The 23,120-nt window shown below is 42.9% G+C and overlaps 1 protein-coding gene across 1 annotated transcript in view; it reads left to right on the top strand.

The window, feature by feature from the left end:
* The window catches only part of LOC128344954 (FRAS1-related extracellular matrix protein 1-like), a 45,614-nt gene that overhangs the window by 7,291 nt on the left and 15,203 nt on the right, over nucleotides 1-23,120 (top strand). The window contains exons 2-6 of the mRNA XM_053296096.1: nucleotides 101-565; nucleotides 1,530-1,731; nucleotides 2,502-2,646; nucleotides 16,412-16,541; nucleotides 22,415-22,487. Coding sequence (XP_053152071.1) covers nucleotides 101-565; nucleotides 1,530-1,731; nucleotides 2,502-2,646; nucleotides 16,412-16,541; nucleotides 22,415-22,487 — 1,015 coding nt within the window. The remainder of the gene's footprint in view (nucleotides 1-100; nucleotides 566-1,529; nucleotides 1,732-2,501; nucleotides 2,647-16,411; nucleotides 16,542-22,414; nucleotides 22,488-23,120) is intronic.

Below are 23,120 nucleotides of genomic sequence, written 5' to 3'. Positions count from 1 at the left end.
ATTAGAGTCATCTTATCAAAGACTGAGATCTTGATGTGTATCTCTGTTACGAAGGGACAAAGCCTTTAGTAAAGGTGTCTGTTATATTTCATTTCAATAGATGGTGAAACAGGAACACATGCTGAAGGCTGCCTTGCCTCTTTTTGCCAGATTCATCGTCAGCAATGGGCTAAGGACTAAACATGGAAAGTTTGAGATCATCCTAAAAACAGTGGACCGAGCCTTACCCACAGTGGCCAAGAATGAGGGGCTAAGATTACTTGACGGTGGTATGGCATTCCTTTCTCCAGATGTTCTACAGCTTTCAGACCCAGACACAGCTCCACAAAACCTTTCCTTTCTCCTAGCACAACTCCCGCAATATGGCCAGCTCTATAACAGGGAGTTTGAACTGTGGCAACAAAGCTTCAGCCAGCAAGATGTGGACAACATGAACATTGCCTATAGACATGGAGGAGGGGATTCTCGGTTTGACAGGTTTACATTTGTGGCAACAGATGGAGTGAACCAAGGCTTCATAGTAAATAACAAAGTGCAAGTAGAGCCTTTGGCGTTCATCATTCAGGTAAGTTTTACACACACATTCAGCTTGCATTCTGCAAGCATTACTGAAGGCCAATTCAGGTGTGTGGAGGGCAAACCATTTCAGTAGCCCAATCTTCTATCCCTGTCTGGTTTTGCTTGCTCTGAGTTTAAGCATTATCTACAATTTCAAAGTAAACATCATGCCCTCAGTTTTGGCTGTTAGATGTCCAGTTTTCATTTATTTGTAATAATGAAGGTGTCTTGAACTACTTGTGTCCAAAATTTCATTTTTCTGGTGATGTATAAATATCTTAATCTTTTTGGGATACACTTTGATTCCTTGTTTTGAAGGAGAAATTACAAATGTCCCCCTTTCAGATTTTTCTAGTACTCAGAGTTACTTGGACTACATGTGTAGCAGCTTCCAGTTTTCCAGGTAGTATAGGATTAGTGTAATCATTTGGGGGGCAATTCAACTTATTTGTCTGAGTGCCATGGATAAAGTTTTCATTTCACAAAAAAACTATTAATTATATAGGCCATGGAAAAAGGAGTACTGTATGCTGGATTCTTCTTAATCAAAATATTTTTGGTAGGTTTTTAAAATCAAACTGCAAATACATTAGTATTAAAATATACAACTCAATCCCATCATTATAAACACATAAGATTGTAGCAATCTTACAGTTCATAGAAACATTTATATTTATATCTTCCAGAAATCAACAAAGGGCTAGAACTTAGATTTACTCAGTTTCCGATCACGTAAACAGGCAGATTCTGTCAACTTAGTTAATTGTGCTATTTGTGACAATTTGTCGATCAATTCTTTTATAGTAGCAGATCTTTCATTCTTCCTATTAGTGGCAATGACCCTTTGGGTAGCTGTCAACAAATTTGATATTAGAGATTTGCACTGTACCGCTAATGGTTTAGTATATTTTAACAACACTGTTATAAGATCAAAATCTAACAATAATAGTTGTGTTTCATGTTTGCTTCAGGTGGATAGTCCAGCAAAAACAGCACCAGAAATGGTTCACCTTCGTAGTGCTTCTGATGTTGAATTGCTGAAAAGTGGCAACTATGGCATTTACATTACTGCGCAGTCACTGAAGGCATCGGATTGTGATACAGATGATGACCAAATCATTTTTAAGATTTTACAAGGACCTCATTATGGCTACTTGCAAAATATTTCAACAGGTATTGCATCAAATGTGTTTTCTAATATTGTTGAAGACAGTTTGTGCAGCATACTCTTCCAGCTTATGCCTAAGTAGACTGTTATAAGAAACATTTTGCTAGAAGGTTTTGTCAAGAGGGATAGTCAGGAAAGCAGACTGAAATATAATTAGAAATATGTAGAATCCAAATATAGGTCAGTGGTTAATTCCTGAACAACCAGACTGTTTGTTTGTTTTATTATGATGGATAAGTTCATTCTATTTCATGAGTTCAGAGCAGGTTCCATAAATTATTACATTTACTTCTGAAGGACAAAAACTGCTTCAGATGAAGGCCGGAAGTGCAAGCACCTTCAATATTATTTCCCAAAGGGATGTTACCACTTGGAAGGAAAAAGTGCTGTGATGTCTTATCAAATTGCAGTTGTGGAATGTATCTGAAGGATTATTTGTGTAGAGAGATAGGATAAGAGAACAACAAAGCATAAACCAGTTGGAGGGAAGGCAACTGAAGATGTGCCCAAATTTCTAGGTTCCCCTTTCCCCCTACCTGTCTGGTAGGGAAAACATGGAGCACCCTACCAGATCCTCTATGCAGTAAAATCAATTACAGTAGCCCCAATTTCAGTTCAGTATGATGGATTTTGCATTGTTTTTTGTGAAGAAACACCCCAACCATATTTCTTCAATCGTTTCTGTTCTCTAACAAAGTTAGAATCACTATGAAAGTGTATGTACCTTCCCTTCTTTGAGGACATTCTAGTCCCAGTGTTTCTCTTATATTATCAGGTGGATTCATTCAGAAAGAATTCAGTCAGAGGGATTTAAATCGCAAGATCTTACTTTATGTCATTGATCCTTACTGGGAGGGGAACTCGGACAACCTGAAGATTCAAGTTACTGATCCAGATGGAAACTCTGCTGTGCCTGAAATGTAACTTACGACTTTCCTTTTCTCCTCCTTATTCACATTCACAATGCCTGTTGTTTGTCTCTTTCATTAAGTCAGACCATGTGCTGCCATTTTTGGAAGAGAAATAATGAAATTGCTAGATCATAGTTTTTAAAAAAGTGCTTGGCATCTTGAGAGTTGTTGCAATGTAAACTTAGTAATACTTAGCATGTATATAGAGTGTTCAAAGGGCTTCTTATAGCTTATTGTCATGCTTGCAAAAGCCATATAAGATAGGACAGGTTGCAAGAGAGTGGTATGTCCAAGGCCAGCTAATGAATTCATGGCAGAATTAAGATTAAAACCAGGGACTTCCTGATTCGAGTCTCCTAGCCATTGCACAACATCAGCAGTCTCTCTTCCCCAGTGGAGAAAAATAGCTTGAGGAGACTTTTTTTTTTTTTTAATCAATATATTAGTGTGGTCACCTAGTAACCAGTATAGGAAACTCAGAGCTAATAATAGTCAATAGATTATATAGAGGTAACCGATATGCATTGTTCAGGCATTACTTATTCAGGTATTTCCTGCAAATCTAAAAGGCGTGACCCACCCTCAACCCAGCAAAAATAGAGATAATAAGGGACTCAGTCATCTATGGAATGAGTATCATGTGCAGCTTAACTCTAAGGCAGGCATAGGCAAACTTGGCCCTCCAGCAAGGGGCGCACCAAGGTGATTTGGGCGCCCGGACCACCCAGCTGTGAGTTTCCCCCCAACCTCCTTTGGAGGGCCCACACTTCCAAAGCTCCACTCTTTTTTTTTTTAAGTCTTACCGTGGCTGAGGGGTGGCTGTCGGGGGGGGGGGGCGAGCAGCCCATTTCCCTTCTCCCCCATTCCCCCGGCAGTGGTGGGGTGGTAGCAGGAGAGACACTGGCCCCATCCATTCAGGCCAGTATCTTTAAGCGATTGCGAGACACGCCTGCACAGTTTAGAGATCATCCCAGCCTGTGACATCACGGGCTTGCAACGATCACAACTGTACAGTCGTGCTTCACTGTTGCTTAAAGACGCTGGCCCAAATGGATTGACAGTATATTGATAGTAGTGGCTCAAAACCTTTGTGAATTGAGGCAAGGTGCCAAAAGTAACCCCACCTCGTGTTCACCCTCCACCCCATCTTTCCTTTTCAAGCAGCCACAAGCACCCCCTCTCCACTTGTGATTATAAAAATAGGGAAGAAGTGAAATTCAGCAGCAGCACAGCAGTGAAAGTGGGAGGAGGTAGAAGATGATGTGTGTACACTATGCCCAAGAAGGTGGCAGTGGTAAAAAGGAGGGAGAAGAAGGTGGAGGTCAGGAACAGAAGAATGTGAAGAGCCGCTCCTATGAAGGGGGTAGTAGAGGAAGGCAGCAGGAGTCAACTTATCACCCTGCTGGTGCCCCAATAATCTGCTGCCTAAGGCAGCTGACTCACCTTGCCTCCTGGAAGGACCACCCCGTATTTTGACTAGAGCCATGTCTACTGCTACAGGAATATGCAAGCCTTTGAATTACAAAGAACTCTTGTTCTGGAAGTTTGTACAGCATATGCATACAACCAAACACGTTGGTTAAAGAAAAGCTATCAGCTTTAACTATTTTGTTTCTCTTAAAACAAGGAAAGTTGTTGTCAGTGCAGAGTGAGGAAATAAAGATCTAGCAACAGACTCCTAAGTGTTCAGCCCTGACACCTATTGTCATTACTGGAGGTCAGCCCTAGAGGTTTTGAAGTAATAGTGAGAAGAGTACCCTTGAGCATGTACAGGGTATGTTTCTCTCATCATCTCAACAGTGAAGTCCCCTGAATTTAGACATCCTCCTTCTAAATATCAGATCAAATGGTTTCACTTCAAGGTAGAATTTAGACCCACATATCTCATGTTTACAAATGAAAAATAGGATGTGCCTAAATATCCAGTGGGATGTTAAATTTGCATAACTATGCGCTGGATGTGGCATAACAAGATTGGCTGTTATGCTGAAACCATATCAGGTATGCTTCTCACAGTATATGCACCCATTCAAACACAGATAGAAGCTTCATTCTCTTTTCCCCTTAAGATTTATCTGCACTACTATTGCTGGGTCATGTAGGCTGAATGAAACAGAACAGGATTTGTCAAGCACTTTGCCCACTGTGAAATATCATTGTAATTATATTAATGATGACTGTGTGTGTGTGTGTGTGTGTGTGTGTGTGTAGAGATGTGGATGGGTGGATGTGTATGGAAGGAAAGCCTTGGAAATTAAACATCAAGGCTTTGTACTAAACAAAAGTTAGCTTTACATGCTGCTTTCTGCAGCTAGAGGTCACTCTTGCTCTGGGTTGGTGACATATCTGAAAAATATTGAATAATTCTCAATAACTTTTTAAAATACCAAATAATAAAAAGGTGTACTCAATATCTAAAAGGTCCCATTAAAGCCAAGACTTTCCCTCTCCCTAGTAATGTGTCCCTAACATTTCAGTTAGTCATCTACAAACATTCCCTTTATTATGATAGCAACAAGGGAGTAGCACAGTAAATCAAAATACAGCATAAAATGATTATTTTTAAGTAAAGTGTGCCGTCAAGTCAATTTCGACTCCTAACACCCACAGAGCCCTGTGGTTTTCTTTGGTATTATACAGGAGGGGTTTACCATTACCTCTTCCCACACACTATGAGATGATGCCTTTCAGCATCTTCCTATATCGCTGCTGCCCGATATAGTACCAGTGGGGATTCGAACCAGCAACCTTCTGCTTGTTAGTCAAGCATTTCCCCACTGCGCACTTAAGGTGTTCTTGTTTTTAAGTACAGGAAGCTAAATAAGAGTTTTCTCAGAATTTGAATCCATTTCTCCTATTCTTAATTGTTACCACAGTAAAAGTATCTTTCTTCATAGTGGTCCTGTCCATCACACTAATGGGTGTGATGAACTCAGCGCGGAATCTGCTACATGGCATATGACCCATTCCTCTTACCTCAGTCTTTTCCTGACCGCTGCAGCAGTTGCATCGAGATAGCCTTCCTTTCACTGGTTACTGCGAGAAAGAGCTAAAAGAAAATAGAAAGGAAACACGGAGTATTTGTCTTTGATAAAGTAATGGCCATCCTATATTTTCATTGGTGCTTATTCTTCCTTACTTCTGTCTGCTTGTTTCCTCTGTCTTTTTGGTAGCGTTTTTCTCTGTAACCACCCCCTACCCCACCACTTTTGCCTCAGTTCTTCAGAATATCTTATGGCCACACTGAGCACTTTTAAAGATTGTTCTACATGTGCCAGAAAAATTCCCTCCTCAGACAGTCACTCCAATTGCCTCTCTTGTCTGGGAGAAGCACACAAGGTTGACCTTCACAAAGTTTGCCAGTGCTTGAGATGAGCTCACAGAAACAGTGCTTCAAAGGCTTCGAGCCATCTTGTGGGAGAGGGCATTGTGTACCAACTTTACTCTGTAAAGCACCTCCCCTCCCCTCAGCAAAACAAGAGTAATGACTCCATTGCTCCTACAACAACCCCCACTAGCATGACAGAACCCAATACTGGTTCTAATACTTGCACAGCAATGGTGGGAATATTACCATCTCTCCCATTCTCCAATGCAAGGTCTTTCGACTTGGAAGGAAAGTCTGTACCCTACTCCCTCAAGCCATTTGCATTACCTCATCTACCAGGCCCTGAAAACCTAAAGGTATTGCAGGCTTTGCCAAAAAGGTTCTTGCCATCAAATGGTAGATCCTCAATATGGGTCTACGCAGACAAAGGACCTACTCCCTGGCCAGTTCAAATGCTCAGAAGGAAATGACATCTATAGCTACATCCCATCTCCTGACTACCGTTCCAAATATTCACACTCAGAACATGAGCCCATCCAAAGCCCTACAACCAAGGGCTCTCCTGCTTTGGAAGAGGAATCCAGCCCTGAACAGGATATGGAATCTAACCACGACTCCTAACGCCATGACGAAGATTTTGGTGCACCGCACAATTGCAGGAGGCATGACATGCGACAGCATTGGAGGCAAAGGTTTCCTTATTCTTTGCACTGACCTGAATATGCTTGAGATCGCTTTGCAGGCTGCTCGCCTGACTGCTCTGCCCCCTCTTACCACAGGCAGCAGGTAGAACACTTGCTCATGGATCTCGAACTGGACTACCCCCACCAGTACCTGAGGTACTGGGATCCCAGGTCAGGGGAGTGGGCTGCTGGTTATGGGCTAAAACCCCTTCTAACCATTACTCATGCTCTCAGTCCTGCTCACCAAGGGGTACTGCCCCAGGCTGCCCACAGTGACCACCAGCAAAACAAAGAAATTTCACCCTACTGCTTCACAGTCCTCATCTAGAGCAGCCGGCCAGAACATACAACAAAGGGAACTTGTGGCTTTCATACACCCCTCAGCTGCAGACCCAATACATGATTTTCTGGGCTCTCCAGCCTCTGATATGAAGAATGATCCCACCTCCCCACAGCATCCATTGGATGAGCAGATTTACCCTACTGCTCCAGATTGCATTGAAGAAAACCCACCACCAAGGGATTATCACCCTTACACAGAGCAGTTACAACGAATGGCATCTTCCCTGAGCTTGGAGGTACAACGGGCTCCCCAAGATGTTAAAAACCCAGGTTTTTTTGGCCTTATACGGTCTGGGACTGGCACTCCCATCTCCCTCTCTCTCCTCCTGACTGTCAGAAGTGGTAAAGAGCACCTGGGAAAGGCCAGCTTTCACTCAACCAATTTCTAGGATGCTTTAGCATATATATAGGATAGGGATGTCCATGGAACCAGGAACAGGTGGCTCAGTGGTGGTGGGTGTCTCACTTTAAGGGTGGGGGAGGGTGCATTTACCCCTCCATCCACTTTTAGCTAGTGCTAAGGCAGCTGGCACATGTGTGCCTGCTGGGAATGTGAGCGCACATGCGCCTGCCTGCCCAACATACACGAGCGCACATGCGCCTGCCTGACCGACATGAACGAGTACACATGCGCCTGCCTGCCCAGCATGTGTGAGCACATGCACACCAGCTATTTCCAGCCACTTCTGGGCAAAGAGCAAACGGGGCTGCAGGGAAGTACTCTGCCACCCTGTAGGACCTGTAAAATACTGGGCACTGGCAGTGGGGGGGAGTGGAGGGAGAGGTAAGTGCATCCTCCCCTGCCCTTAAAGTGGGACACCCCCTGCCTTCGAACTTCAAAACCACCCCCCAGTGTTTGAACCTGTTTGGGTTGATACTGGCTATCTGTTTGGGTTGATACTGGCTATCTCCCCAAGCATCTCAAGCTGAACTCTATCGGGATGGAAAGCCCTCAGCTCGGCTCTCACCAAAAGCTGCTCTTGACACCTGCAGATCCAGATGGAAATAAATTGGATGCATTCAGCCAGAGAATCTATGCCACAGCTAGCCTACAAGTGAGAATAGCCAGCTATCAAGGTTGCATAGCTAGATGTGTGAATTTCTTTTTGAGAAGCTTCAGCCCTTCATAGGTCAGTTACAAACAGAGCAGAAAGAAGCGGCTATGACCTTTCTGTCAGAAAGCCTACAGAATACTAAGCAACTATTGCATCCAGCTTGTCACGAAGCTGACTGGCTCCAGATCAATGGCAGCGACTATAGCCTTGAGTAGACATGCTTGGCTAAAAACCACTTCATTAACCTCGGAGGCCAAGCTGCGTATCAAGTATCTACCATTTGATGGCAAGAATCTTTTTGGCAAAGAGATCAATGACACCTTAGAGAGTACACAAAATAAAGTCGACTATTCCATCTATGGGCCTCCAATCCTACAGTCTGAAACAATCAAAGCCTCGCTCCTGGTCGTCACAGTCCCAACCCAGAGCCCAATATCAATCTTACCACTCTCAGGAACAACATAGATATCAACCATACTAGTAATCTTGGAAGTCATCCCCATAAAAGGGGAAATCTACTTACCCTAAGAGATCATGACGTTTATTCCCTATTGGCCTCCCATTTGTTCCCCTGTGCAAACAGGGGGCAGTAGATAACTATGGATCACTGGGTGTTAAGGATTGTGCATATGGGCTATGCCATAGAGATGAGCCGCCCCCCACCCTTTTGGGGAATTTTAAAGATGTCATTGTCTCCCATCCTTCAGCAGGGGATTCTGAACCACCTCCAGAAGGGGACCATACAACCTGTCTACCAAAACCTCCACGCAGGATTCTACTCATGTTATTTTGCTATTCCCAAGTGTGATGAGGGCCTCAAACCAATTCTGGACTTCCACCATCCTAACCATTTTATCATCTATTGAAGGTTCTGTATGACAACAATCTCGGACATCTTACCACTACTATTCTAGAATGCTTGGTTCACGTCTATAGATCTGAGAGATGCATATTTCCATATCTTTATTCAGCCCTCTCACAGGAAATACCTGCATTTTTGCATAGGGGACACAATCTACCAATACAATGTTTTGCCATTCAGCCTTTCCTCCATTTCCCATTTTTACAAAATGTATGGCCATAGTAGTAGCCCACCTATGGGAACATTCTATCACACTATTCCTTTAGCTAGATGATTGGCTTCTGGTAGCACAATCAAAACACCAGCTCCAACAACATGTGGGCACAACACTGACCCTATAGGACAGTCTCGGCCTCCAGGTCAATCAGGAAAAATCAAACCTTACTCCTTCACGCACCATAGAGTTCATTGGCGTATGTCTTAACTCCAGGACCACATTAGCTTGAATTCTCCACTGAAGAGGATACACTATCAGGAACATGGGACACTGCATTCTTTCTTCAGGACGGTGCAAAGCTCATTTTGTGCAAAAGTCCCTAGCCTTCATGGCTTCCACCATGCCAATACTACCATTGGCCAGATGCAGATGCATCCCCTTGAAGAGTGGTTCCTGAGGTTTCTTCTCGGACTTCAATTAGAGGGTCTATACCTCCCCTAATATGGCACTCAGTATGTTGGTGGACGGATGCAACCAATTTGGAAGTTGGCTGCTTGGATGTAACCAATTTGGAAGATTCCTCTGGGAATCTCCAGAGATCATGGTCACTTTGGACACACTTTGGGCTGGGAAGCACACTGCAGCAGCCTCATTGTAGCAGGCACCTGGTCCAGAAACAAAAGAGCCCATCATATCAACTACCTTTCGCTCTTGGTGATATGGAAGGCCCTACAGGCTTTCTCTTTGCCTTTTCAAAGAGGTAGGGACTCCCTTACAGGCCTTCTCTTTGCTTGAGAACAAGACTGTTCTGCTATTAACAGACAATTCCACCACCAAGGCTTACTTGAATCATCAGGGTGGGAAACGTTCCCTGAAGTTATCTTACCTTGCCATTCTGATATGGGAGTGGTGTCTACCACATTATCAGACCTGACCCTCGACCATTCATATTGCAGGAAAGGAGAACACATGGACAGATTTCCTCAGCCACCTGGATCGCTAAATCCATTGGTTGTTACCATCAGATTTTCAGTCTGTGGGACCCCCCCCCCCCACAGATGGACCTTTTTGCAAAAGGAGAGAACCAACACTGTGACATATTTTGCATTTGGCGGGGGGGGGGGTCACCACCAGAAGTCTATAGGGGATGCTTTCCTCCAGCCATGGAACAAGGGTCTTCTATATGTGTTTCCCCCACTTCATTTGCTCCCCAAGGTGCTGCAGAAGATTCAATTAGACAATACAGATTGCATTTTCCTTGTCCCATGGTGGCTTCGCTAGGCATGGTTTACAACCCTATAGAACCCAGCAGAACCATTCATCTACCCAACTGATGGGTAGAGAACACGGGACCATTCTTCTCCCAGATGTATACACTCTACATCTCACAGCCTGGTGAATAACCTGAATATGTATATGACCCTGTGGTTTTGGAGTCATTGAAGTTTTCAGACAACCCTCTACTGGAGCCTCCTATAGTGCAAAATGGAAACGGTTCACAGCCTTTGCTGATTCCAAGGGAATTTTCCCAACAGAAGTTTCTATTCCATTCTTTCTTTCTTATGTGTAACATTGAAAGAAGATGGGTTTGTGTGTTGCTTCTTTAAACGTTCACTTAGCTGTAGTTTCAGCTTTTTCTGGAAGTGGCATGCTTTTACTCTCTAGACTCACAAACATTTTTTCAAGGGTTTGCTCTGCATGTTTCCTCCTAATTCCAGGTTGGTTCCTCCTTGGGATTTGAAACAAGTACTCATGACCCTCATGAGACACCAGTTGAGCCTATAGCTACAGGCTCTTTACATTATTTATCCTTTAAAATTCCTTCTTATTCACAGTAACCTCTACTAGATGAGTAGCAGAGTTGAGAGCACTCAGAATGGACACTCCATATCTGTTATTCTAGTCAGATAAGGTGCTACTTTGCATTCATATCTCCTTTCTTCCTAAGGTGGTGTTACATCTGCCTACTTGTCTTCTTCCCATTCCCTACCTCGGACGTAGAGAGGGTTTTTCATAACTTGGATGTTAAATGGACACTATCTTTCTATTTACAACGTGCTACCTCATTTTTAGACTGTGAGCCCTTTGGGGACAGGGAGCCATCTTATTTATTTATTATTTCTCGCCCAGAGCCATTTTTGGAAGTGCGATATAGAAATCAAATGAATAATGAATAATAATAATAATAATAATAAATAGGCTGATAACATCGTACACACTGAAGTTAAAAGAAAAATTGGAAGTGAATACATCAGGAGAGTTAGAAAAAATAAACCATCTGCTGTACATGGACGATCTGAAGTTGTATGGAAAGTCCCAGTCAGAAATCAAATCACTGCTAAGCACTGTCCGTATATTCAGTAGCGATGTAGCAATGGAGTCTGGACTAGACAAGTGTGCTGCATTAATAATGAACAGAGGAAAAATAACAAAAACAGAAGGAATAGAACTGCCCAATGGAAGCAACATCAAGAACCTGGAAAAGAAAGAACATTACAAATACTTGGGCATTCTCCAGGCTGATAACATCGCACACACTGAAGTTAAAAGAAAAATTGGAAGTGAATACATCAGGAGAGTTAGAAAAATCCTCAAGTCCAAACTCAATGGTGGGAACACCATACAAGCCATAAACACCAGGGCTATACCTGTTATCAGATACACTGCAGGAATAATAGACTGGACCCAGGCAGAGCTAGAGACGCTAGATCGTAAGACCAGGAAAATCATGACCATCAATCATGCTCTACACCCCCGCAGTGATGTAGATAGGCTATACCTCCCTCGCAGCTCAGGTGGAAGAGGAATGCTGCAAGTCCATCAAACAGTAGAGGAGGAGAAAAGAGGCCTTGCAGAATATATCAAGGACAGTGAAGATGATGCACTTCAAATGGTCAATAACGAGAAACTATTCAACACCAATGAAACAAAGCAGGCCTACAAAAAAGAACAAGTCAAGAACCGAGCAGAAAAATGGAAAAATAAGCCACTGCATGGTCAATATTTGCACAATATAAGTGGAAAATCAGACATCACCAAGACCTGGCAATGGCTTAAGAATGGCAACTTGAAGAAAGAAACAGAGGGTTTAATACTGGCTGCACAAGAACAAGCACTAAGAACAAATGCAATATGAGCAAAAGTCAAAAACCCAACAAACAGCAAGTGCCGCCTTTGTAAGGAAGCAGATGAAACAGTGGACCACCTAATCAGCAGTTGTAAAAAGATCGCACAGACTGACTACAGACAAAGGCATGAGAAGGTAGCAGGGATGATACATTGGAACATCTGCAAAAAATACAAGCTACCTGTAGCCAAAAATGGGTGGGACCATAAAATTGAAAAAGTTATCGAAAATGAAGATGGAAAAATATTATGGGACTTCTGACTACAAACAGACAAACATCCGCCACACAATACACCAGATATAACTGTAGTTGAGAAGAAGGAAAAACAAGTTAAAATAATCGACAGAGCAATACCAGGGGATAGCAGAACAGAAGAAAAAGAAATAGAAAAAAATCAACCAATACAAAGATCTACAAATTGAAATTGAAAGGCTGTGGCAGAAGAAGACCAAAATAATTCCAGTGGTAATTGGCACCCTAGGTGCAATTCCAAAACAACTTGAAGAGCACCTCAGCACCATAGGGGCCACAGAAATCTCCATCAGCCAATTACAAAAAGCAACTTTACTGGGAACAGTCTATATTCTGTGATGATATCTATAATAATAACAGCAACAGCATTGATAATAAAATTCAGCCATCCCAGGTCCTTGGGAAGGACTCGACGTCTGGATAAAACAAACCAGTCAATAACACCTGTCTGACTGTGTAAACAACAACAATAATAATATTTATACAATCTAAGACTTTCTTCATTTGCTATGCAGGTCCTAATAAGGGCCAAGCAGTTTCAATCCAGTGTTTATCTGCCTAGATAACTTCTGCTACCAGACTCGGCTGTTCTCTGCCTAATAAACCTCCTCCATGATCCCTTCATGCACACTCCATAAGAGCTGTCTCCACTTCCACGGCCTTCCTCCTAAATCCACTAGATGCCATTTGCAGAGTGGCCACCTGGCAAGGCCCCTTGTTGTTTTGTCTGCCACTACACTTTGGACATCAGGTCGCAACAACACTCCCAACTGGGTGCAGAAGTTCTAAATACAGTCGTATCATGAGAGGTCTCTACTGATCCCACCATCCAGGTGAGTTAGCTTGTTACTCAGCCATTAGTGTGATTGGACAACAGGACCACTACAAAGAAAGTTGGATTACTTGCCTGCAAAAGTAGTTCTTCTAGTGGTCTGTTGTCCAATCACATGACCCTTCCTCCTCCGCACTGCAGCAGTGATCTCTCTATGAGGTGTGAGTGGTGGTCTCCCTAAGACTGATGTAAGAGGAGAGGGTCATGTGCAGTGTAGTGGGGGGTGGGGAACTCTTCTTGTCAAAAGTCTGAGTTAGCTCTGGAAGGTTCAGAGTTGTGTTCTGTGCCTGCATGAACACCCATTAGTGTGACTGGACAACGGACCACTAAAAGAACTACTTTTACAGGCAAGTAACCTGACTTTATTGAAACAGTATCTAGTGGGTCCTAGTGCATTTTGAGCTGGATTAGTTCCTGACGAATACAGTGAATGTTGACTTGCTGAATAGTGTGATCATGTGTACGTTTACTGAGAAATAAGTCCACAATCTTAAAGGGGGGTTACTCTCAGGTTCATGGTATTTCATCCTAAAAGCTGAAATCCTCCTCCTAAGAGTTGCTATGGAACACCCTTGTATAAGGTATGTGCATCCAGGATTGTTTTCATATTGGGTAGAGACTACATCAAAATGTGCTGGGAATGTACCATATAATCTTCAGTAAATACTGGCCGATACCCAAGCTAATGTTATGCTAAAACAATGAGAAGTTGGGTGCATGTATGAAGTTTCTGGAGCTTTGAAAGGTTGTAGTGTTCCACAGCTGTTAGACCTTCTCCAGGGCACATACTAAGTTGTGCAACATGTCAACAAATTCCACTAGTGCAAGAACTAGTCTGGAACATACATTCTTTTATTTGTGCAACATCATTGGACTGTATCCTAAGGCTAGCACAGCAGCATTCAACACTGGTCTGGATGTTGGCCACTGTTGGGCTACAATTGCCTACATCTACTAACTACTTTGTGATATACTTTTACTGTGGTAACAACTAACAAGTTGTTCTAATAAGTTGGACCACTTGTGCCTCAAATGTTTATGTGTCCACCATCTTGAATTGAGGTGGATGACATAATTTAAAAAAAAACCCATGCCATTGAATTGTCACTGTGTGTCCCTACCACTGTACCCGATTTGGTTCATATTGGTCCAGGCATTGCGAAGTTGATGGGACACACACAGACACACACACACTGCTGGGTGATCTCATAAGCATACTGGAACGTAGGTTAAATTTGGAGACGTGCCTCTCAGGGTTCAAATTCTGAGAAAACTCTTATTTAGCTACCTGTACTTAAAAACAAATATATTTCAATTTCTTCCAGTCAAACCAAGAATGTAGACAAAATTTTCAAAATATATGACTGGAAACTTTGCTTTGACTATTATTTTTTACCTTGTTACAATTTTAAATGTGATGAGAAGATTGGAAGTGGTAATATTTTGGGTACTAAATTTAGTGTAATTGAATGAAGTGTGTGCGCGCGCATGCGCGCATATTCATAGATAAAAGTGTCTCTGAGCATGCATAGAATGCATTTTCCATGCTCCCTCAGTGTTGTTATTTTTTTAAAAGCAATTAGATGCATATTTTTAAAGAGGCTTTTTAATGTTTTATCTGCTGCTTATATCTGGTAGGCTTTTTTCATTTTTAGCTTTTAAAAACTAACTTTTAATTTGAAACTTTTAAAAATTGTAATTTTAAATGTGTGTGTTTTAGCCTGGTCTTTAAACTTGTTTAATTTTATTAATCTTTTACTTATATCATATCTATTTTATTAATGTTGTGACCTGCCCCAAGTGGTAGTGTACTGGAGAGGCATGTATAATTTTTTTTTTAAGGATTTATTTATCTATCAAATGAGTATCCCTCTCTCCCTCCAAGGAGTCATTTTTCCTTCACAGCCACACTCTGTGGTTGGCTAGACGACATGATTGTGACTGTACCAAGATCATCTAGAAATCTTCATGGCTAAAAGGGGATTTAATCCCAGGTTTTCTTAGTCTATGCCCAACACTCAATCCACTACATCAGATCTGAGCTTGAAATTGAAAAACGAGGCTTTCGTATGGAACACTATAACTTGAATATTCAGATTTGGCCAAACCCAACACGTTTACTTTTATGAAAAGTGTTAGACCTTATGACTACTAGTGATCAAGGACTTAGTTCTATCACTCAGCTCCAAATGCTATGAATTCAACAGCCTGGAGCCAGGTCAGCACACACTTTAAAGGAAAGTCTTTTTTAAAAAATGATTTTTTAAAAAAATTCTATCATATAAATGAGCACATTTAATTTACTGATATCAACCTTTCAAAGTCACAAGATGAGGTCTGATACATCATGTGATTATGATGCAACCGGTTTCCATACGTTCTGATGTGGATTGCACTTCCCTCTTGGTGAAGGTAGAGTTACTATATAATTAGCCCTGGAACAACTGGTAGGGCAACCAGTTAGAACATCCCAATTTCCCCCCAAAGAAATGTTTGCTTTCAGACATTGTGAAGTCAGCCTAGAAGGAACTCCAGGAGTAAAGTTGGGGGTGGGGAGAGAGGAATTGATTTGTGCTTTTGACATGACACTAGATGCCAACTGAAATTAGTTGCTTACTATTCATCATTATGTACCATTGCTTTGCTCTAAATATTCTAGCCCGCTCCCCTGTGTTCCTGTACACAATCTTACATAAGCAGAAAATGAAAAATCATTAATGACAGTCGAGTGGGGTGTGTGTGTGCCCTAAATGCCTTCTAATCCCAAATGCATGAAAACAGGCTGTCACTATTTGGGGTGAGGAAAATGTGTTCTATGCATTCTCAGAGACACTTTTATCTATGAATATGCATCACAATTCCAGGACTGAGTCTTCACATGAAAACACATCCAAAGTTTAGTTCTGATAAGCCTTAGTTCAGATTAAGCCCTGTTAATGTCTCTCTGCAGACTAGATTCAAACTTCACATGATTGGTAGAAAACATGTGTTTGCTAAGACAACAAGCAGGAGATAAAGGGGGAAATGCTTATCTCAAATGCTCAGTCAACAGAGCTGTTTTTTATTATTTCTTCGGAGACATTCCCACCACAAATGCTTTTCCCCCTCCACCTACTCCCCCCTCCCCCCCTCCAGTCTGGAACTGAAGTGGTCTAAGATTGAAATGCTACAGGATGTTTATGAAGTGTGTGAAAATGTGGGAACGCTGTCTCTGAAAATCACCCGAGCAGGGCACACCATGGATTCCGCCTTTGTTGCAGTCAAGGTAATAGTATTAAGCAATGATATTTCTGTTGGAAATGTAGAAAAGTCTAAGGACCTTTCTGCACTGCAGTTTCACTGAAGCTTCAACTGAAACAGTATTGATTTGTACAGCATTTCTGTTAATCTAATGATTGCTGAATGATACAGTAACTCGGTATTTACACAGCCATGGCCTTAACCTGTATCTGATCTTTTGGGGATGGTTTCAGTCAGGGCCAATGGCAAAGCCCTGCAGTAGGCCCTCTGTGAGATGTTGGGCCACCTCTAGCATTGCCACAAGCTTACTACTAGGCAACAGTTCCTCTTGGTTTCCCCATTGGTCAGTGAGGGGAATCTTCAGTTTTGGCAGCTCCTTGGAGGGTAAGAAGAAAAGTCACCACCGTGTTCTCCTTCAGCAATGGGAACAGAGGGTGGAAAGAAGTGGAGCTGCTCCCAAGGGTGTAGCTCTAATTGAGCAGATGGGTTCAAAGAACGTGGGGGCCCCAGCTCCACCCCCCCCCCTATTTTCCTCATTGCCTCTCTCTCTCCAAGGGGCCGTGGTGGAGAGGGGCGAACACGGGTCCCCTCTCCCGTAGCTACACCCCTGGCTGCTCCTCTGTTTCTCACCCTCCCCACTGGTCAGTGGACTTTCTCACAAAGGCCCCTGCATCATCACTCCAGTGGCAGTTTCTCCTTCTCCCATCTTCTCCATCGGTCAATGGGAGTGTCATTGCTGGGGCACAGAATAAGACAGGCGGCTGCAACAGGGTTTGCTCTCTGATAGGTGTGAGTCCCCAGCCAATGTTGAACCTGGCTGACCCTTGACAGCACCTTTGGCTGAATTCCCTAACCCCAAAACATGAGGTTTTTCTTGTCTTCCATCTGGGTCTAACTTTAGTTCTGTTGGCTGACATGATCCACAACATCATGACCGTATGTTGGGGCTGCTGCAGACTCGGAAGGTTACCCTAAGAACCAGCAGTTGCAGATGCAGCATTATTCTCATTTTCACAATTGGAAACAAATAGCTAATGCTGTTTGCATAACTGCCGGTTCTTAACAGTCTCAGGGCTGCCTTCCAGATCCGCAGCAGCCACAACATGTAGTGTTCTGTCTCTGGAACACTGTAGACCATGTTAGCCAAAATTTTAAAATTGGTTGCTTCCCTCCTCAATCACTTGAGATAGATGCCTATATTTGGAACCTTTCAGCCCTCCTGTTCACGACTGCGTTCTTTCTGTAGTGATAATGAGAGCAGAAGCATGAGACATGATACCTGTAATTAAAGTACACAAGAAACACCACCTCTGTTTGCATGCTATTCACTATTCAATATACCATTGAATACAGTAGATAATAGCATCATAGCTTGTCACATTTTAAGCAGCACTTAACTGCTGACATCCTGATGACAGAGCGAAAGATCACGTGTGGTCTGCCTTTTTGGAAATTGCTGAACTAGAGTTCTAGACTGCTGCTACTATGTGTATTTTCAAAAGTACACTGCAGTTTCTTAAAGAAGCTATAAAGAAACTGATAGTGGTGACTCGAAGCCGATACGCATACTATAGGAGAGCTCTGTAGAAGTGTGACTTCCTTGCACTTCACGTTACAAAACAGGAACAAAATTGGGGGAGGGTGAATCACTTGCTTTTCTCAAGACTGCCTGTCTTGATTTGATTTCTCTCTTTTTGTAAGGATTCAAAATTTGTGCCTGCCATTCAGGAGTGAAATCTTTGTGCATGGCATTTCTGCTTTCAGGTTCTATAGCTGGCCCTCCTCCTCCTCTTTCACCTACACAATGTGACATTTAAGTTTAATACTTCAAAATGTCTTCACTATTGGCCATTGCCTTTGTCTTGCAAGCAAAGCCAAACTGCATTCAGTATTTGCACAGAGAAAATGCAGAATCTCATATGAGGGAAGTCAGGTTATTATGGGAGTTGTCGTTCTTTGACTTCCTTGTTTCCAACCTCCTTTATGCAATACAGAAAGCACTACTATGTAGAAAGTACTCTCTTATGTAGAATGCACCCTTGTCTCTTGTCATTGTACTAGCCAGCTAGAGAAAATGCATTTTGAGAAGAGACAGGCCAGGAGCAGTGGCCTAGAATTTCAAGGTATCGTGCATTCTTTGGTAGGTATTTTAACAGAACATGAAACTCACTGGGTTACTCTGGGCCTGTTCCTTTTTTCTCAGCCTACCTGCTTCACAGGGTTGTTGTGGATAAACATGACCATGTACTAGGATTGCCAGGTCCAGATGGTGAAAAAGGTCGATATCCACCACCCAAAAAGTGGAAAGAGAGGACACTTTTTACTTCAAAAAAAGGAAAAAATCCAAAAAGTCTGCACTTTGTATAAAATCTGCATAGATTTATTGCATATTTTGATAAACATTTGCATAAATGTATTGCATATTTTGATTTTAAAAATGATAAATACAGCTCACCACTGTGAAGCTGATAACTAGGTGAGCTATATTTCTGCTCATTCTGCTGTCTAGGTGCAGAGTTCTCAAGGCCCCTGCTTCTTAGCCGTAAATTCATCTCCTGGTTGGGTTTACCATGCACACAGTCCTCTGTCCTCCCCGACAGGTCACCCAGCCTGCTCTCCCCAGACAGGCCAGCAATGTCGCCTCTTGGCTCAAAGCAGGGCAGCCAGCTAGCGACCAAGCCAGCCTCTTTGCTTATGGGTGCAGTTGTATGTGCCTGGTTTCCCACTGGCTTGCTGTTCTCTACAAATACAAATTTATAGGCCACTTTCCAACACAAGGCTCCACAGTGGTTTGCAAAGAAAAGTAAATAATAAGATGCTCCCCTGTCTCCAAAGGGCTCACAATCTAAAAAGAAATGCAAGTTGACACCAGCATCAGCCACTGAAGGGATTTTTTTTCTGGGGTTGGATAGGGATGGTTTTTCTCCCCATGATAAGTAGAAGAGATTCACCACTTTAAAAGGTGCCTTTTTACTTACTTAGCGGTGGGGGTGGGGAGCTGTTGACTAAAGTTAGCTCACTTCTCCCTGCCACCAGCACATGAAGGAAAAGATGCTGCACCTATCCATGCTCCTGGATCATGTGGTTCAGCAACCTGCCACAGAAGCAGAACCACCTCTCTGCCTTCCCCAATGGATGGATGGTCAGTAGGAAGGGGAAGGAGATAGGGATGTGCGAAACGTTTCGGATACAAAACGTTTTGTATCCAAAACAGCCTGTTTTGGGTGTTTTGTAGACAAAACAAAACACCCATTTTCCAGATCCAAAAGTTTTGCATACAAAACAAAACGTCCCTGTTTCGGCTACAAAACGTTTTGTTGTTTCAGACCTCCATTTTGTGGTGATCTCTAAGTCAGTCTCCATTTTGTGTTTGACATCTCTTTGAATTTCCCACCCTTCCAGCCTTCTGATCAGTGACCTAAATCATGGGCTGACCTACTGAGAATTCCCTCCTTGTTCCCCATTGGCTCTTTTGCTTCTTCCCACTCTTTACTGACCCCACATTGGCCAGGGGGAGGCTTGCTAACCTATGGGGTGCTGGGTTCTGCTGTTTCTGTGGTGTTCTGAGTGTAGATTCTCTGGTAGCATATGAGAGTGGATTCTTGTTTTTCACTGAAAATCTCATATGCTACCAGAGAATCTACAGTGAACACCTCCAAAACAACAAAACCCAGTACCCCACAGGCTTGTGGGTGTGGTTGGCACCCTATGTGCACTACACAACCCCTCGCTCTGGGCAACCCCAGTGCCCCCCAAGTGGAATTATGGGGCTGCTGAAACCTCCATTATTCCCCATGGGATAAATCTTAAAGACACGTAAACTTCAACAAATCACAAAAGAACAGCCCTTTGCCCAATTCCTTTGAAATAATTCTGGAAGTTTCCTTGCCCCCATTGGGCACTACCAACCACCACACTCTGCTCTGGGTCATCCCTTTCCCCTTGATTTGAAGCGACACATTTGCTGGAATCCCCATTATTCCCTATGGTAAAATTCTTAAAGATGCGTAAACTTTTAAAAAATTCACAAAAAAACCCAGGCTTTTGCCTAATTCCTTTGAAATTTTGGTGGTAGCTTCCACCCACTGGACACTACCACCACCACACACTCTTTTTGCCCTGGGACCCTTTTAAAAAATCCAAATCAATTCAGATTCAGAAAATTTGGCTACAAAACAAAACAGGGCTGATTCGGATTCAGAAAATTTGGGTACAAAACAAAACGGGGATGTTTCGATCCGGATACAAATTGAAACAAGAAAATTCCAAAATGCACGCCCCTAGAAGGAGACAGAGGAAGAGAAGCTGCTCATGAGAGCAAAGTGTTCTGACTGAACAAAATGTCCCAGCTGCTTCCCAGCAATTTGGACACCACAATACATGCAAAAAAGGTTGTTTGGTCCCCCAAATAGTCAGTCATCCTCTATAATAGTCCTAGTAGCAACCATACCATGTACGCCACTCTCTGCTCCTTTGAGGAAGAGCAGGATAAAAATATAAAAAAACCAACCAAATCAATATTGATCCTTGAGTTATTGGGAAATCAAATCTCTGTAGGACCACCCTGCCATGGTTATAATGCAAAAAGTATTAGCTTCATTATCCATTCGCTGATAATTTCATCAGGTTATTAAGAATGCAAGTTTTCATTAAATAACAAGCAAATTGCTACTTCTTTAGTTGCTTAGAAAATCTGATGCATGTGATTGGTAGTTGCTACAGTTTCAGCAATTCTGCCTCTCAACTATCTATTTCCCATGGACAGTATCCTTTGTATGTTAAACTAACCTTTAATTTGCAACAGTATAACACTATGCAAATTACATTGACTTAAAACAATTCCTCATGTTGCAATTTTCCCTCCAAGAACAGCATTTGTGGGCTTTTGAGTACACACATTTGCCAAATTGTAGACAAATAGTCATGGTCTTTTTTCCTTCCTTCCAGAATGGTTGGTGGGGGGATATTACTATTTACCTATGAGCCTTTCAGGTCTGAGTCTGATTTGTGGACTAGACATTTAGATATCTCTGGCTCCTGTAGTGGTGCAACTACAAATATAGCAACAGGGTCTCACTAATTTTGCTGGGGAGTTCTGGAGTGAGGGTTGTTTCATGCCAACTCTTCATCTTGTGAATAATCCATCACTGGAAGCAGAAATGGAGCAAACCATCTTCTGTGTCTGATGATGGGCAAAGGAGGGGAGGGTAAGAGGAGGCTACATCTCCCACTGCCTAAGGATTCTAGGGATCCCAGACCCTTGAATGGGTCAGGCCTCATTTTAGCCAGCCAGCCTGCACAGTTTTCGCATGGTCTAATATATGAGCTGAAATCAAGTTCCCTCTGTGCTGCATTTTGTTGCACTTTCTCTCAGTCCATATGGATAAGTTGAACATTGCATTGGTCCTTAATTCATGCCTTGATGTCAGAGTCTCTGGAGTTTGAATGGGGAAGTAGCCTAATGTACCCATGGAGATTAGTCTAACGTACCCATGGAGCCTGAGACTAGCCTACTGTACCCGTGGAGTGTGCTTTAGGCCTCAAAGCCTTCCCGAATAGAAGCTTAGCGAATAGGGGTGTGGACCATTAGCACCTATGATAGCAGGCTGTATGGAATGGCTGGGCCTAGTAGAAAGTCTTTTGTCTTTGCCTGGTCAACAAAGCAATTCTTCCTGTTCCCCAGTAGCTCAGCCCATTGACTGCAGGTATCTTGAATGTGTTCTCTAGATATGGATCACCCATGGTCCATTTGAATAGTTTCCCAGCAATTCACCTCTGTTGTTTTACCTTGGGAGTGTGCCAGACCTTCATTCAGATAAGCTGAAGCAGACAGGTTTTCTGCAAACATTTAGAGGTCTGCCTGACTGACATGGTGTCTTCTAAATTTCTCACCTTAAGGTCAATGAAGTGACTGCTTTATCAGGAAAGGATTTTACAGTGGCTCCTTCCAAACTTATTCAGTTTGATCCAGGTAAGCTGTGGCTCAAAGGCTAAAATCAACTATGAATTCTTCTGCTAACAGAAGTGAACAGATAGATATATAGAAAATGTAGTTACAATTTAGGCTTATTAGAAACTATTGCATCCTAGACAACAGGCTAAAAACCATGCATGGCATAGATACTCATCTCCTTTTCTGAGACTCCCCACAAAGCTGGTGTCTGTCCAGATCTCCCAGGGGCCAGCAAGGTGAGGCAGATCTGCAGGACCTCAGAGAACTCCAAGGCAGCAACCTGATCCAATAGACTCCTTTCTCCAACTTCTGGCCATGACTGCCTCTCCAGACTCCACAGCTCTGTTGCAGAGTGGATCCTTTAAAGCAGGGGTGGGGAACCTTGGCCCTCCAGCTGTTTTTGAACTACAACTCCCACCATCCCCAGCCACAATAAATTGTGGCTGGGAATGATGGAAGTTGTAGTTCAACAACTGCTGGAGGACCGTTTCCCATCCCGCTTTAAAGGATCTAGAGCAAGGCTGCTCAATTTTGGCCGTCCTGCAGATGTTGGCCTACAATTCCCACAATCCCTGGCTATTGGCCACTGTGGCTAGGGATTATGGGAATTGTAGTCCAAAAACAGCTGGGGGGGATTTGAGCAGGCCTGCT

This window comes from Hemicordylus capensis, chromosome 2 (assembly GCF_027244095.1).
Source record: "Hemicordylus capensis ecotype Gifberg chromosome 2, rHemCap1.1.pri, whole genome shotgun sequence".
In the NCBI taxonomy this organism is placed as follows: Eukaryota; Metazoa; Chordata; class Lepidosauria; order Squamata; family Cordylidae; genus Hemicordylus; species Hemicordylus capensis.
The sequence above is the reverse complement of the archived record's forward strand: the minus strand, read 5'-3'. Positions and strand labels throughout refer to the sequence as shown.